The sequence below is a fragment of the Enoplosus armatus genome, chromosome 5 (genome assembly GCF_043641665.1).
Source record: "Enoplosus armatus isolate fEnoArm2 chromosome 5, fEnoArm2.hap1, whole genome shotgun sequence".
Classification (NCBI taxonomy): Eukaryota; Metazoa; Chordata; class Actinopteri; order Centrarchiformes; family Enoplosidae; genus Enoplosus; species Enoplosus armatus.
Window position 1 is genome coordinate 10,614,283 of NC_092184.1, and position 17,219 is coordinate 10,631,501.

Sequence of the window (17,219 nt, forward strand, 5' to 3'; positions counted from 1 at the left end):
GATTCAGCGAGTACAATTATTGCTCTTTTCACCGCTGTATGTTGCTGTTAGGGCCCCTTGTTGATCACTTGTTAGTGTGAATGATGAAAGCTGTTGTAAATCTGCTCTCGTATGAGTCAGCCACAGACAGTCACTTCCTGTGAGTCAGCTGGCTGTGACAAGGTCACATTTTATTGGGAACTCCTGAACTGCGGCCTAGCACATATGTTTTCTTGACCTTTGAAGTGTGTGCTCAAATCTGACAGCAAACTTACTATTAATAACGTTCAGGTTAACCAATTACTGTTAATAATTTTAATTGATCGTGTAATTTGTCCGAGAGAATGCAGCCATGTTTGATGACGTTTTGTCACCTGTCTAAAGATCACTATAGGTGAGGAGACACCGGCTGAAGAAGTCACTTGAGTCAAATTGAAATACTAACAGATGTAAGGCATGAATGGACTAACAGTGAAATCAATGATTGCCTAAAAAAAAGAGTAACAGTTATTTATTGTACATGTTTTTCAAGACATTTAGCAGGTTGTACTATCTTGAAATGATAAGACTGTTTGTTGTAAGTATAATGACAATAAAGATGAATCGCTTGTCCTTGAATAAAATGAGAAAAATATTTTTTATCCTTACATCATTTTTAAAACATTTTAATTTCTTTCTTTCTTTCTATTTTAATTTGAAATGTGTCTATAGAAATCTATGCCTTTTATCCCACACAGCGATAAAAACTGGATTCTTCTGTCATTCAATAATACCTGGTCCTGAGATGTTGTCGTTAGTGCTGCATCGTACCAACAGATGGAGCCATTCGCCAACAACACATGCAGACTGCTTATACTGTAGCTCCTCACAAAAAACGGTGCCACTGTGCATTTCAAGGCCTTTATATTTCAACTTTAAACTGAAAACAAGGTCCATTAAATGACCCCTAAATAAAGACCTGAAATTGTACTCAAGTTTGTACCTTAGCTTCTATGCTGCACAAATGGGCACCAAATTGCCAAAAGAGCTAAGACCAATGCTGACTACTTTCAAATCCAAGCTAAAGACCAACCAGTTTACCATTGCTAATCTGCACTGCTAAATAAATCAAATTTATTTGTTAGTTTGTTTTATTGTTTTTATTCTGTGTGCTTTTGATGACCCTGTAAAGCGCTTTGGGTTGCCTTTAGATATGACATGTGCTCTATGAATAAATGTGCCTTGCCTTTGCCTTGCCTTAAGTTAACAATTCAAAGTATCTTTCTGTAAACTTTCTTTAATTAAAGACACATTCAATTGCTTAATGCAAAGACCACGAGGCTCTTAATATACCATTAAACTGAGAAATAGGAGGTATTGAGATTAAGGTTGTTTTAAGTTCCAGCCTCCCTGAATTGTTTATTTATATTAGTGGTCAAAAGTTGAAGGGGTTATTTAAGGCAGTAGAATCCACTGAATATGATACTCCTATGCCATTAAAACCCCATTATCTAATCTCAGGAAAGTTTGGAATTAGGCTTATAAAGGGAAGATTAATGTACATGTAGTATACGCATCTGCCAAATGAATAAATGTAGTTTTAAATCTTTATTTTTGTAAGTAATAAGTGGAAAGGTTCAGGTCAGAATCTGTTTCCACAAACTTACTGTCCAGGTAAAGTAAATGAAAGAAACAAAGTACACTGAATGTAAAACACAAGTGTAACCTGACAAATACTGTAACTTCACCATGACGTTATGTGCTGGCTGGACTCGGTTGTCATTTATTCTGGCCACCGGTGCATGACAACAATCACAAAGATCTCTTCTGCAGCACTCTTTAAGAAAAAAAACTGCTCAAATTTGTTAGTTTGTTACATCAAGCAATCTAAGCATCAGGAAGGTCTGACGGGAAAGACATCGGATTGGGGCACTTTGGGACGGAGGTGCATGCTCTTTGGCAACCAATATGTCTGTGCTTTGTTTTGAAATGCAAGAGAAAATCCCAGACAAGCAACTTTGAATCGGCTGACTGTAAATGTCAATCTGAGGCTCAATTGGCCGCGCAGTTCCATCAAAACAGTCCATTGAGAACTTCAGAGAGAGGGACACAATAGTAGGGTTGCAGTGCTTTAACCTCTTATTACACTTAAAAATGTCCTTTTTGCGAGTGAAGTGGTGCAAAGAATTCATGTGGTCATACAGTCCGATGAGTCATCCTTCGCCCTGTTTTTGAGCACATGTGTGGTACATGCAAAACAGAGTCTATAAGGGGAATGTACCCTATAAGCTGAAGGGTTCTGGGTGCAGAAAAAGTAAAGCAGTAAACATAAAGCGACTCTGTAAAATTATGTAATCAGTGCAGTCCTCCTGGATGACATTGCCCCCTTCAACAGGGGTCTTGACTGGTCACTGAATGATCATGGAAATCATATTACATGCATGGCCGGATTAACCTGCTAAGAGGGCCTGGGCTAAAAAGGAGCTGCTGAGGTCCTATTAAGACCCAGCTCCTCCCTCTCTCTGTGCAACGAGCACAGTATTCCTTCCTATACTAGATGACAGTGGATATTTTGTGTTAGAAGCACATATTTAATTCAAACTGAAATGGTTGTATGGGTTTACAGTTAGATTAGTTAAAGTTTGGTGTTCTTTTATTGTCATTATTTAGCAAAATAGTTTAACAAGTCTAAGAGTCACCATGGTAGCAGCTCTGTGAGGCTGTACTAGTTACAATGGTGATTTGAGCTAAATGCTAACATACTCATAATGACAATGCTAGTATACTGATGTTTAGCAGGTATAATATTTACCATGTTCACCATCTTTGCTCAGAGTGTTAGCACGCTAACATTTGCTTATCACTGTAGCATTGTAAACAAAGTACAGCTGAGGATGACCACTGTCACAACTCATATGTTGAAGAAATGCCACTGAATCGACCTTGTATAGAGGTTGTTTTTTCAGCATTGAAATACTAACATTTAATCAATTTTGTCTCAACTTTGCCGCCAAAATATTTTAAATTAAATGAGGACTGGGGAACAACCATTTTAATGAATCATGTTATTCCTGTTCCCAATCAACATGGATGAATCTCTTTCCACTCCTGAAAGCAGGAGAAGTTAATGTTTGATCAGTAATATCATCAAGATCACTTCAACTAAGACTTAAGAAGATATAGAAGAAGGTTATATAGGTGTTAATAATTTAGTGAGCTTTTTCGGTGGCAGTGTTATCATCTCTGAGTCAGAGGCAAAAAGTGTAATGATTTACATAGAATCCCACCAAGGAAATGATTGTAAAGGCACTATTAGTTTATCCTGGTCAGTATGAATGTACTTTGGCCAAAAGAGTGCAAAGAAAGGCCCTCTGTCCTCTTCTGGATCTTTCAGATTTTGGCCTGACTCCTTGTCCACAACTTATTGGATACTCGGATTGCTAACTGAAACCAACTCGACACACAAGTCTTTATGTGCCAGGAAGGATTGATTGTATCAGACAGGCTGCATATTGTCCTCATGTGTAACTGATACAGAAAAGGTGGAAGGCCGCTGTGGCTTTAAAAAATCTTCCCATCCACAAAATACTCTTAAATGCAACATGTGGACGAGACACAATATGCTTTTTTTTTTAACCTCTTTTATACATGGTGAACGTTCTTGATTCCCATAATTACAGTATATTTGTCTGGTAGTCATTTATCAATCTTTCTACTTGCTTATTCAGCAACTAGAGGGTCTAGTTTATAACAAGTTAATAGAAACATGTTTCTGGGTTCAGCAGAGGTCTTGTGTGTGCAGTCAGTCGCATGAAACAGCAAAGAGTACAAGTCACAGGTTCAATTTCCTACTGAAGCCTTACATGTATATATAGCCAATAATGGAGGCTATGATACATGAGGATGTGTTTCAATTGGATAATGAGTGGGTGGCTGAGAGGCAGCAAAGGGAGAGAAAGGCACTGTAATTACATAACGTTTTTTACCCAGTGGGACTCAAGATCATAGTGATCTGAACTGCTCTATGCACCCAACCGCTTGTTAACCACTTTCAAACCATCTAACATTTTAATTGTTCAACAGAACTGAGGTCAGATCCTTTCATTTCTTTCTCACAGCTACCTTTGCTGCAGTGTAACATGTCTTCCTCTGTCACACGATACCACCAACATCGTTTTGGTGCTGTTTACTGCCATAAATGTAGAGTCTTATGATTGATGATGATGATGGTAGATACTCATGGGGATACATGTAGGGTTGTAATAAAGCGCTCTGGGGTCTTTAAATGGAGACATGCGAAATGTCTTCTTTGAGCTCATAATGTTTATGATGCAAGACAACGCTGGACAATGACTGCCTTGAACCTTGGCTCACACAACGTCTCGGCAAAAAGGACAATGACACAGAGCTCTTGCCTGCATACATTAGGTGTGGCCTTTCGGCCCGGGATTACAGTGGCTTTCCACACTGTGTTTACAGGATTATATCAGCTTTATGCACGAGACAAGAGGTCACTAAGCAAGAGGCAGAGAAACACGTGTGCACTTTAAAACACAGATAATTGTCATGTGAAGTTGAGAAAGAGCCGACTGGTGATGAGAGTGGGATCATTTTGTTTTGGATGACAATGCTGTTAGCTAACACTGAGTTTTCTGTCCACCTGCTTTATTAAAGCCTTTGGGTTGTTTAAAAGCATATACTAAGCCATCAGTGGAAACTGTTGGGATCTTGCTGTAAAATCAGTAGCTTGAAATTTGCATGTGTTTTTGTAGATGCATGACTTGAACAACTGACTATATCATGCTGTGTTCGTTAGAAAACCCTGTATGGAAAACAAATGAATTAGTCAGTGCATGTTTTGTTCTTCCAGTGTTATTAGACCACTGTATGTAGAGGCAATGTAACAAGAAAGAAGCAAATACACAGCTCACTATATTAAAACTCTCTGTCTTTTATTTTTATAGCGTATTTCAGGCCAATGAAATAGTTTTAACTCATTGGCAATTCAGGCAGAGAAGATACTTTATTAATCATTTTCCAGGTACAAAAGTATGGAAGTTTAAGAGAAAAAATATATACATTGGTTCTTAAATACCACTTTATTGCAACTCAGACAGAATTCATTATTGCAGTGAGACATGTCACAATGTCAGTACAAAATATTGATCAAAATATTGTTTTCAGTACAATAAGTCAGTATGTTTGTGCAAGGCACATATAGGTTTCTTGCTTTGTAGTTATGATACGTTTCAAAGTTCATCTGATGCTGGAACCATAACAAACCACACTTTGATACATAACGCAGGGGCCCATTTGGATGCAAGGGGGCAAAAGTACATATTTACTTGCAGTCACGCAGAACTTTTACTTAAGTAGAAGTAGCAACACCACAGTGTAAAAATAGTCGCTGACAAGTGTTGCATTCAATATTTTACTTAAATGACAGTACAGATTTTGACACAAAAAACATCCCCAGTAAAAGTACTCATTAGGCTGCTGAATTGCCATTGTCATGTTATTGGATTATTACTACTAACATTAGAGAACTGTAATGTTGTATCTGGTTGAGATGGGGCTAATTTATATGCAGTTGGGTAATTTAATCTATAATCAAATTTCATATTATCTTAATATGAAAACTAACTAACAAGTAACTACAGCTGTCAGATAAATGTAGTAAAGAGGACAATGTTTCCCTCTGAAATGTAGTGAAGTAAAAGCAGAAGTGTAGTCCCTAAGTAAAGTACAAGTACCTCAAAGGTTTACTCTCAAGTGCAGTACTTTAAGTTCTTATATTATCCCATATGGCTTATTGCTATTAAGATGTGGCTACACGAGACTATATAAAGCATTTCTAATAACTGAATAGCTCCTCCTTTGGGTGGAATTGTGTTTCAAGAACTAGCTGCTTAGGAGGATTATAAAGTCTCACTTTTATGAGTGTAAGGGTCTGTCTTTAAAGTGGAACTTCATTATGACACAATGTAAATTAAAAAAAATACCACTCTTCTTCCATTCCCAATCATATTCATCACCACTTTCTTTCACAAGCGAGACTCAGGTGTCAATGAAAACCAGCCTTGAGGAGCTTGTATTCTAGCAGCAATCGGACGCAAGCAGTCCACCGTGTGGTCCCGTGCTGTCGCTCTGACCCGGGGTCTTTGTCTGGCACCTGTGGATAGGGAGGGCAGGGTGTGTGCGTGGATCATCTCTTATGGCAGACCCAGGCTCACACCCCAGTGACGTTGGCCCAGGCAGGGAAGGAGTCCAGATCAAACATGGCCTTGCCCCAGCTGTTGATAGCCAGTGTAATGCAAAGGATGCCAATGATGTTCATGACTATTCCTGTCCTGGCCTGATGGAGAAGAAGAAGTAGTGATATTAAAGCAGAGGTTGGACATTTTGGGAAACACGCTAATTTGCTTTCTTGCTGAGCGTTAGATGTCTGATACCACTCTAATGTCTTTCCATTAAATATGAGGATACAGCCAGCAGCTGGTTAGCTTAGCTTAGCATAAAGACTGGCTGTGTCCAAGGGTAACATAATTCACCTCTAAAGCTCACTGCTGAACACATTATATCTCGTCAATCATCAGTACCAAATAGCATATAAAAGTATAAAAACGAGCAGTTGGGGCCTTAGGGGGGTTATGTGCCACACTATTTCTTATTCTCAAAGTGACAACAAGACGTGGTCCAGTATATAAAGCCCTGTTAAACAGAAATGACCAAAAAAAGTGGAGTCCCCGGTGACTTCTGAGATCAGTCAGAGCATGAGCTGCCACACTCCCACACTATCGTCAAGAAAGTGTATTTCCCAAAATGTCAAGATATTCCTTTAACAGTTTCAGGTCACAACTGCAAGTGACTATGAACACATAAGTTCAGCTATCCTTACAGTGGCAACTAGGGTGACAACCTTGCATGTTTAACATATAATTTACTGAACAAACACAACAAACCACTGCCATACTCACCATGTCAGCAACCTTGAGGTACCCGTAAGAGAAGACTATAGCGTTTGGAGGTGTAGCAACTGGCAGCATGAAGGCAAAAGAGGCACTCAGAGTACAAGGCACCATGACGTACAGTGGATTGATTCCAATGGACTGAGACTGCAATAATCACACAGAAAGCTTCAACAGTCTGAGACAGGGATGAACACAGCCTTGATAACAAAATCCTCCACTCCTCCATCTGGCTATTTTTCTGCACCCGTAATCACTGACTCATAACTCAGAGTAAAATGTGTGCAATTCTGTGCAGAGTGAAAACTCTCATTAGGTGGGTGTAATTAAGATGTAATTCCTGCAAGCTTCGGGCTGAGTCATGATATCTAAAATAGAAAAGCACTACATATGTAGCGATAATGGCAGACTACTAAGATGCAGAAAACATTCCTCTGGAATTTGCTTCTGAATTACATATCCCGCAGCACAGTAGCTTACAAGTGCACAGTAATTTCTGGTTCTCAAAATAAACAAAGGGTGAAAAGACTTGAACTTAGTTAGTCTTCCTTAAACTGCAGACTGTATACCAGGTCACTACGATGACAGTGTTTTGCCTTGTCTGATGTTTTTATTTTTGTTTAAATCAAATCCAAAAGATTAATTTGACAGGATGACACATAAAGTGACATACCACAAGCCATGACAGCCACAAAGTGTCATCTCCCCACTTTCAGCTTCATGTAACTGATCAGATGTTCTGTTTTTCTTTCTTTTCTTTCCATCTCTATTTTCACACGAGGGATGGACACCCTTGTGCACCCTCTTGGCTTCACCCTCCATAAATGTCTATCTGAATACCCCTGCTTGTCACTGTCTTTCACAACCCAGCTTTGGCGTTCTCTCGAGTGCTCGACTAGCAGGCACAGTAATGCCATTCTTCAGCAGCAGCGGGGTGGGCAGCATTACAAGGCACTGGGCTGAATTGGTGTGTTTGGCAGGTTATTAATGGGAGGAGGGGCCTGGGGAAGGGGACCAAACATATTCAGCCTGAATGACCAACTAGATGGGTAACCAAGCAAGGGAAAATAGGCCGGCTCCCACTGGGAGTAGTTTCAATGCTGGACTCCAATTGGGGAAATCGGTTCAAATAAAAATTACACTATGTAGCACTTCACCTCACTGAACCCCTGCTGCCCAACATAATGGTCTGTCTGCTGCAGTCTGAGATCCTGCCTCTGATTCTGCTTTTTTTCATCAAACACATTTCACTCTCTCTCTGAGAACTTACCATTGAGGCTAAGACAGGTAGGAAGAGCGTCGCAGTGGCCACATTACTGGTGCACTCTGTGAAGGTAGCAATCAGCAGGCATAAGATGATAGCAATTGCCCAGGGAGGGATATTTTGTAGGGGTGTCATTTGATCTCCTATCCATTTTGAGAGTCCTGATTCCTGCAGAGATATACATAACATAAACATAGAGAGGGTTAAAGTCTTTCCTGGAAATGTAAGCAGTATTCATCTAAACAGCTGATTTAACATTTGACATTTACTGCGAGTTTACTCTAATTCAGGTTTGTGCGTCATATACAATATCCTTTGAAATGTAACGTGATATTTGCAGCATAAAAATGCTAAGGAGATAAGATAATAGCATCACATTAAGGGGAACATTTGAACTAGCAACTGTAGTGTATAATAGTAAGGCTGATTTTGATAAGATAAAATTAAAAACAGTAACACCATTTCCTGTGAATCCCTTATGCATTTGAATCCAGTGTGGGAATGGCGGACTCCCCCACTAACAATAAAAATCACTTTATAGAGAGGTAATTACAAAATGTGAATATGTTGAATGGCTATTGCTCAAAAATGTTGACAATAAACATTATAAAAAAATCCTTTCCTTTAAACACATCCAACCATGAAGCCACCACCACACGTCCCCCTCCAGAGACATTATTATTCTTACCATATTGTGTGTAAGCTCTTGGCCCAGTTTCCCACTAACATTATGACTGTCACTGCCACTTACTTCACTGCCCTTGGCCAGAGCAAAACCTCCACCAAGAAGAAGCACGATGCCCCATGGTAACTTCTTTTGGGCAACTTTCCAGGTGAGTAGAGGTGGAGTTGGGCCAGCAGTTTGATGGGGGGCTACAGATCCAATGAATAAATTCAATGTCAGTAATGGATCTCTCAAAACTTGGATATAACTGTATGACATATAATCTATATTCTTCCAGAATGATGCCTCACCTGTGTCAAATCTTTGAGTCCTCCATGAACAGAAACGTGGGGGTTTAGAGGGCAGAACAAAGAGAAGAATGGCAATGAAGATCGCCACTGTGGCATCTGTCACATACCTGAGAAGTGGAGTGATGAGAGAATGAACAAACGTAGTTACATGAGAGTTTATTCAAAGCAAAAAAATCCAAGCATTGGAAATAGAAAAACGTTGTATACAAACTCTGCTTTGGAGTTGAAGATATCTGTCGCCCAGCCGTCGACAAAGCCTGGGTCCCTTGTGAACCACATCACTACCAGCAGAATGAAGAGACCCAGGACACTTATCTCTCCAAAGGACATGGGCCCCAGCAGACGATGCTGCTCTCGGATCACATTATAGGCAGCAATGTCCTTCTCTGTCTTCACAGCCCCACAGCCCCACGTCTTCTTGAAGCTGGAGGGATCACACGGGAAAAATCTTTGTGTCACCTCTGCATTCAATCACACTCCTGATGCGGTAAAAGTTTCTTGATGTTGATTCAAGTCTCTGTCACTATAATTAGGCTTTAACCATCACCAAACTCACTTGAATCCCATGAAGACAAACTGCAGCCAAAGCCAGGCCAGAGTGAGCATGAGGATCATGTTAGGGAAGGCAAAGCCGAACCAGGAGGCAAAGTTAATCACATCTCCGTTTTGAGGAAAGAGTCTGAGGAAAACAACAAAAGGGAATAAGATATTAGATTGAAAGTATTAGAACATGACTAAACAATGCTTTGAAAAAACACTCACTGGTTCATCTGGCCCTTGAGCACCAGGTTGGGGCCTGTTCCTGTCAGTGTGGCGGTGCCTCCGATGCTGGCAGCGTAACAAACACACAGGGTCATCCCTTTACACATTCTCCGCTTTTCTGCTGCCTCCTTCTGCATGGCAGCCTCCACTGCAGCATCTAAGAAAGTCACCACCACTGGGCCTTCAAACAAAAGGCGAGGAATGAAAAGAGCTCCAAGCAACATAGTTTGATAAGTAGAAAGCATCTACGATGCTGTACATTTTGGCCGAACAGATACATGAAGATGACCATGGCTCACCTTGTCCCTCACTCTGTTTCTCTGTCTGCGGAGGCTGTTTGTTGTCAGAGTCTGATGTCTGGACCTGCTCCTCTGAGCTGAGGATCTGAGGTCTCTCTGCCTCACAGTTGTTGAGCTGCTCCAGCACTGCTTGGACAATAGGCACCATCATGGCTGTTGTAGCCGTGTTACTGATCCACATGGACAAGAAGGCTGTCACACCCATGAAACCCAACATCAAACTGGAAGATAGGAAGATAAACAAAAAAAATGTAAACACTGTTAGTGGCCTTGGATTGGAAGAGGGATTTACAACAATCAATAAGAAGAAGAGAGAAAGACAGACTTTTATGAAGGCAATAAAAAACTTGAAAGGACATAGTTTCCCTGTCTATATTGGGTGTATTTGATATCATAGTTGATTAGATATGCTTCGGAAATGTAGATCGTAAAGATGACTAGCCAAACAGAGAATCTGCTGTGGGGCTGTGCACTCACAGCGCTGGACGCACGCCAACACAGAGCAGCACCCTCAAGGCGATGCGCTTGTGCAGATTCCAGTGCTCCACGGCTACTGCAACCATCAGTCCCCCCACAAACAACAGGTTTGTGTCCTTCAGATACTGCATACACACCTGACACAGCGGGGTCACACAGAGCAAAATGTGTGTGAGCAGAAATTCGTCCTCGCGGAGCAAAATTCTACACACTGCTGCACCTACTTACATCTTTAGATTGCATGATGCCAAACAAGGGGAAAAGGAGGGCTGGTAGCAGAGCTGTCACAGCCAGTGGTAGGACCTCTGTGCACCAGTAAACCGCCATCAGGACTATCACATAGGCACATTCTGCCTCCTGCATAAAAAAGATGTTAAAACATACTGGAAAATGCACACACACACACACACACACACACACAGAAACAAATACAAAGACCTTGCTTTAGAGGTCAAGATCCCTTCTTGAAAGGTGCCATAAGGTGTAAAAACAGCTTCTTGGATCAATAGGTATTACATAATCTTTAATGGGATGTTATGATGGTTCAAAGGGTAAAGATAAGTGTGCCTGTTGTTCTTATTGTCTCTGGTCACCTGTTGCATTTGCCTTGATCATTCTGCTCTATTTATACCTCTTAAATTATTATTACATGACATATTAATTTGTCATGTGTTATTGCCCTGCAGCCTGTGTAACTAGGCCTTGCTAGCGTTTACTCACAAAATCCTTTGTCTTCAGTTTTTGCACGCAAGTCCTCATACTGTTACCCTCCTCTACTCTGTGTCTTTGTTCATGGCTGCTTTGCATTGCAGTCCATGTCTCTATCATAACATGCTTACATGCCTGTGTGCACGTCTCTATGTCACATGGAGCGGTAGCATCGTGGACGGAGCCCTTTGACTCTGTGTTCCCACGCTGGACGTGACCCTTCATGTTAACAGCAAAGGAGTTAAAATAACAAGACTTCAGAGCGCTCCGGCCTCAGGCATTACTGGCTCTCATGCATTCTGCTCCAAGTGCGCTGCGCACTTGTGAGTCGCATCAACAGGTGCAGGAGAGAACCAGTGCAAATCAGATTCATTCAAGCGGCATTTTTAGAGAAGAAATGTCTGTGGAGCGCTGAATTTGCGGAGGAATTGAGTTCATTCGTGTGTTAAAAACCGCATGAACACGATGTGAAATGTTGACACGATGAATGAAATGAACTCTTATTAAAAAAAATATAGTCAAAGAAATTCTGAGTGCAGTCTATGTTGCCAAATAGCACTTGTAGATTCAACACTTCAATTCTTTTAAGGCAAAATCACCAAGAGTTGCCGAATTTCTCCACTTTTAACAGTGTGGCAAAAGTTTCATCTAAATCAATCTGGTGTTTCATCCAAATCAGTTACATACCGGCGTCCCGATCACTAAAGGCAGAGGAAGAAGAAGAAACGGAGCTGAGAAGAGGATAAGCTCATTCTTAACAGAGCGAAGATATTTGAAGAATGCCATCCTGTAGGAAAACGGAGAAAAGGAGGCTTTCGCACCATGGATCGCGCTTTTGAGGCGCAGAGGAGAGGAGGAGGGGGGAGTCCCACAGCAAATAAAGGAGAGAGAGAGAGAGAGAGAGAGAGAGAGGCGAATCACAATGAAGAGAGAGAGAGAGAGAGAGAGAGAGAGAGAGAGAGAGAGGCGAATCACAATGAAGAGAGAGAGAGAGAGAGAGAGAGAGAGGCGAATCACAATGAAGAGAGAGAGAGAGAGAGAGAGAGAGAGAGAGAGAGAGAGAGAGAGATGTGCTCACACCAAAACAAAAGAACTTGCAGCCTTATTGATTATTCTCAGAATCAACAATAAAAGGTTCTTCCACTTAATCAACAAATCTCCAAAATAATCACAAAAAGATCTAATTCCCTCCTGGCATCACTTTTACTGGCTGAACTGCTGCACTGAGTGAACTGGATGTAACTGGAGGAACTGGATGTCCCGGAGCAGCCAAATCATGTTGACAGGTGCTTTTCAGTTGAAGCCATTACTGCATCAATTCAGCAGATTTCATCAGTTGTGTCTGTTAAAGAACTGCATATAGCGAGTGTATTCATGCTTGTGTCCTCCTTTGAATGAAGTTAAGATCTGGTCTGTGATGCACCGACATGTCAACATTTAATCTTAAACGGATAACAACATGCCCTCCCTACTAATGCAATAGGGTTCCATGTAAAAGGCATTTGAAAAATTGCTGCTCCACCTTATTATTTTGGTAGACCTGTAATGGGGCTGCAAATTGAAATAATGCTTCAAAAATGCACTCCTTTTATTTTTACCATTTTAACATTAAAAAAAACTGAGGTCATGAGTCCAGATTTCCATGGTGCGACCCCACCCATGAACCTTTTAACTAGAAATCAAAAAAGCTTGTGATCATTTCATTCTCTAATTTAACTTTCCTGTAAGTTTCATCTCCCGATGGATATGTTTATAATAACCCTCCATTATGTGACACAAGACAGTTGAGTCTCTGAAGAGTTAACTGAAATGCAATGTATACCGGGAGATAAGCTTGTCGTTGCCTGAGCGAGAGAGCCAACCTTAAAAACATGTTGGCTGCCATTCCAAGACCTTTGTGTAGTTTTCGGCATTCTGTAAATTACTATTTCAGTGAATAGTTTCCCATCTTTCCTCTGTGTGTTTCTGCTGGCCTGAATTCTTTAGTCTATCTACCCGTCACCAGTAGCTCACCTCTCTACAGCTTTTCAAATGCCTGTTTGTCCCAGAACACATAAACTACCACTGTGAGTTTGTCAGTTTCAATCAAATTTAGGAGTCTCTAAACTCCAAAAGGGATAGTCACAATGTGTGGTAATAGGTTCACAATACCCATAGGTCTCATTTTACACAATAAATGGGAAATTATTACAAAACTAGTTTGCATGTGAACAAAATGGCTACAACCTCCTCTAAAACATTAGTTTCAGCATGAACTTAATTTATGTGTATCAATCAATCAATCTATGCAGTGCTTTGTTTCCCTCGTGCCAGAGGGGGAAAGCCTGGCTTTCTCAAATGTTGTCCAATAAATTCGACATAAATAAATGACAGCGATTTTTCTTTTCTGTGTAAGTCACACAACTATCCTGGCTTTAGATGTAACCCTGTGGTGTCTCTGTTGGTTGGCTTTGTGGTACCAAGTTTTCTTAATTCAACCTCTTATTTCATGGCACACTTTTTGCTCTTTGGTTCAAATGACTGTATTTACCAGTCAGTGGAGGAGATGATGTTTGGTACACAACTGAAAAAAATTATAGAGGAGAATCAAGAAATTGGAAAAGTCTTGTGGTTGTTTGCTCGGTGTTAGTGAACCGATGGCTTGGAAGTCTCTACTCGTAAAAATAATGCCAGACTTGCTATTTAAATAAAATTAAAAAAAACACCTAAAACCAAATAATTTTTCTGTATTATGTCAAATTAGCTGTAGTTATGGGAAACTTTTTTGAGGGTCACCTGAATGTGTTTGTATCAAAAACATAATTTGTATGACGAGAGGAAAAAAACAGCTTGTTGTGTTATGAGGGATAACATGCTGTAATGCATAGTATGTTTCATTGTATCCACCCTCTTTTTGTGTAGTGTACATTCAGGCCATTTGGCAGTGAATGCTTTAAACCAAAACCAAAACTGTGCTTTGGAACATAAAACACATTTTGCCTGGCAGTACTATAAAACTACTGAGAGCAGAACATGCTGAGCCAAGGAATGTCATGTTCTTTGGCTGTATCTTTTCTGTAAAAATGCTGACAGTAATTATGCTGCACTGGTGGTATGCTGACATGAGAGAAGCTTTTAATTTGTGTCCCTGTAATTGTGACTCTACAACTTGGTGTGGGATTTCAACATTCATGCTTTTTCTTTCTTTCTTTCTTTCTTTCTTTTTTTTTTTTTTACAATGTTGAAGACATGCAACATTTGTTACAATCTGGACAATCCATTTGATGAGTTTGTATTATAATTGACTTAATTCTGACCCTTTGCTTTATCATGAGAGTTTTTTTTTTTTTAATCAGTTTTACCTGCTATTTTTGACTTCCTCCCTAAAATCATTTGCTTATCACACACTCGAGGAAACCAGACAAAATATGCTTTCAAAACATCCTTACATAAAAATATGTGTAATTAAATGCTGTTTTAAATGTCCATATAAAGTGAATTCATAGAGTAGGATTGCCTTGCGCACAGCGTTCACATGAGTGCTGGAACAGCAGGACTAAGACAGCAACAAAAACAAAAGCAGATCATTGCACACAGACAGACATGCGTTAATATACCTTGAAGCGTATCCTCACAAGATATACTCATTCATAACCAAATCAGAGAATATATTCAAATATAAATATTAAATTAAATGAGAAAATTAAATGTTCTGTATAAATAAGATAATTTGTACATTTAATATCCTGTATTTGACATTGTACTTGTGATAAATGGACCATAGAAACAAATGAATTCCATTCAGTCTCTGATGAGGCCTGTTTTCACATCTATGTTTAATAAAACATCCAACTTCAAATCATTGCAAATAGCCAGGTTTGGTGGGAGTTTGTGGAAGAAGAAAAAAAGACTCTGGAGGATTTGTCTGTGAAATTACAGCCACCTTGTGGAGATGAATCTCACTACATCCCAGTCAGTTATTAGAAGCAAATCTTTTTCTAGAAGAGATTCTGCGAAGAACTTGAAGAACTGTCAATTTGGGTAGCATCACTATGATGAGGTGGTTCCTAAAATAAGATAAGGTAATTTCTTGGGACCTTAAAGGCCTGAAAATTGCCAGCAAAATATGGAATTATAGCTACATTTCATTCACAGCATTAGCTCAGTGAGATAGAGTAGTTTGCTGGTGTCGCTTTAACTCAAAGATTCAAGCTTTTTATTTGTCACTTGCACAACACAGGGTTTACCGTGAAATGTAAAGTGACAAGCATCAGGAGATTGTGCAAAAGACAACAAAAAACAGAATTTCCATTATGGAAAGGGGGATAAAGAGAAGGCATAATACATGTTTAAACAATGTGCCCGGTATGCTGAAGCCCTTTTAGTACTACTATGTTAACTTAAATGTATTGTTAAATCAAATTAAATGAAATCACCAACAGTTATCTCCTCTTTTTCCACAGTGGTTGTCCCGATATGTGCAGTACAGTTAACTATATACTTCTGCTCTATCAAGTAACCACACAAATCATTTCTGGTGTTTATCAAATGTCACTTGCAGGACATTGAGGAAGTGGCCTTATCCTGCAGCTGCAGCCAGCAGCACTAATCACATGAGATGAGGCTGCTGTTGTGTCACGTGAGGTGTCGCTTCTTAAACATGGCTCCAACTAGCACAGAACAAAACACCATCGGCTGACTGACTGTCGTCTGTCTGCTGACACGCATCAATAAGCGTCACAAAATGCAGCAAGTAGTCGCCCCCCAGCATGTCCTCGTCTTTACATGTTAATGTAGTACAAACTCATCATGCGTGAAACCGGCGGAGCACCGTTAGCTTAACGCTAGCTAGCTGTCAACTGCTTCAAGTGGCGAGAGGTGAGCTAATGTTAAGCAGTAAGCGCTGTTGTTGGTGGCTGTTGTTATGTAATTACAGTGGAGTTACATTTACCCAGTGTAGCTGCTCTTGTTTAGATTTGTGTCAATGATGTTAGTAACTATAAGGTGAGTTGTTGCTTGCTTGAGGTAGGTATCGTAACGTTAGCCACTTCGTTAAGCTAACTATTAGCCTTAAGTTGACGTTACTTCCCCAATTGTCTTCTTAAAGCTCCCAACTCACTTTCCAATATTTATAACATGAAAGAGGTTGTCATTGCTAAATAACATATACTTGTTTTGTTCGAAGCTTACAATCTTTATGGTCTCGGTTTAAGTTAGGTTTAGCGTAATTGTTTCTTGGATGTTATCTGTGCCAACCAGCTAGCAGCCTAGCTAACGTTATACGAGATTCATTCAAACTTGTAACTTCTGGTACTATATGACCGTTTTGGCAACTTATCGTAAGTAAAGTGAGTTATACATTTAGTTGGGATCGCTGAGTAATAATTTGCTTGTGGTAAAGTTACAGCTGAAATCACTTAGGTTTTTTCTTTTTAGCAAACTTGCCACCAGGGTAGAGTAGGTGTGTTGATGGGGCAGAGGCAGTCCAGTCATGTGAGCTGAGCTCAAACTTCAGGGACTTGGAGAAGGACAAGTAGTCATGCGCATTCATCAACATCACATCACTCTTTCATTGCAACAACCTTCTTTTCTCCTCTGTGGAAAACAATACATTTCTCATTGCTGTGTCATTGTTAAAGCACTACTAAAAAAGTAGATGCTCATCTAATTGTCCATTTTTGCTTTTCATTTATTTCCTCAGAGGAGATTAGATCTGCCCTTGATGACTTTGACTTCTTCCTCCATGAATGTCTGAAAGTCATCCTTGTGGGAGGCAGCAAGGTGTACACAGAAGGACATTGTGCAACTCTTAAGCATTGGAGATTCACC

The 17,219-nt window shown here is 40.1% G+C and overlaps 1 protein-coding gene across 1 annotated transcript; it reads right to left on the minus strand.

The window, feature by feature from the left end:
• Positions 1–6,187: 6,187 nt before the first annotated feature.
• slc13a5b (solute carrier family 13 member 5b) lies at positions 6,188–12,197 on the minus strand. Its single transcript, XM_070905195.1, has 12 exons — positions 12,099–12,197; positions 10,932–11,060; positions 10,704–10,840; positions 10,227–10,447; positions 9,928–10,108; positions 9,722–9,844; positions 9,377–9,589; positions 9,166–9,272; positions 8,942–9,063; positions 8,197–8,358; positions 6,936–7,073; positions 6,188–6,313 (listed from the first exon to the last, which is right to left on the minus strand). Exons 1-12 carry the CDS (start codon positions 12,195–12,197, stop codon positions 6,188–6,190), a joined length of 1,758 nt encoding a protein of 585 aa, XP_070761296.1.
• Positions 12,198–17,219: the final 5,022 nt, after the last annotated feature.

Excerpts from the sequence above, each read along its gene's own strand:
- slc13a5b (XM_070905195.1), bottom strand. The coding sequence starts at position 12,197 with ATGGCATTCTTCAAATATCTTCGCTCTGTTAAGAATGAGCTTATCCTC. Across the intron at positions 9,590-9,721 it reads TTTGTCTTCATGGGATTCAA|CTTCAAGAAGACGTGGGGCT; the intron begins GTGAGTTTGGTG and ends TGATCCCTCCAG. Across the intron at positions 7,074-8,196 it reads TACCTGTCTTAGCCTCAATG|TCTCAGTCCATTGGAATCAA; the intron begins GTAAGTTCTCAG and ends TGATTATTGCAG.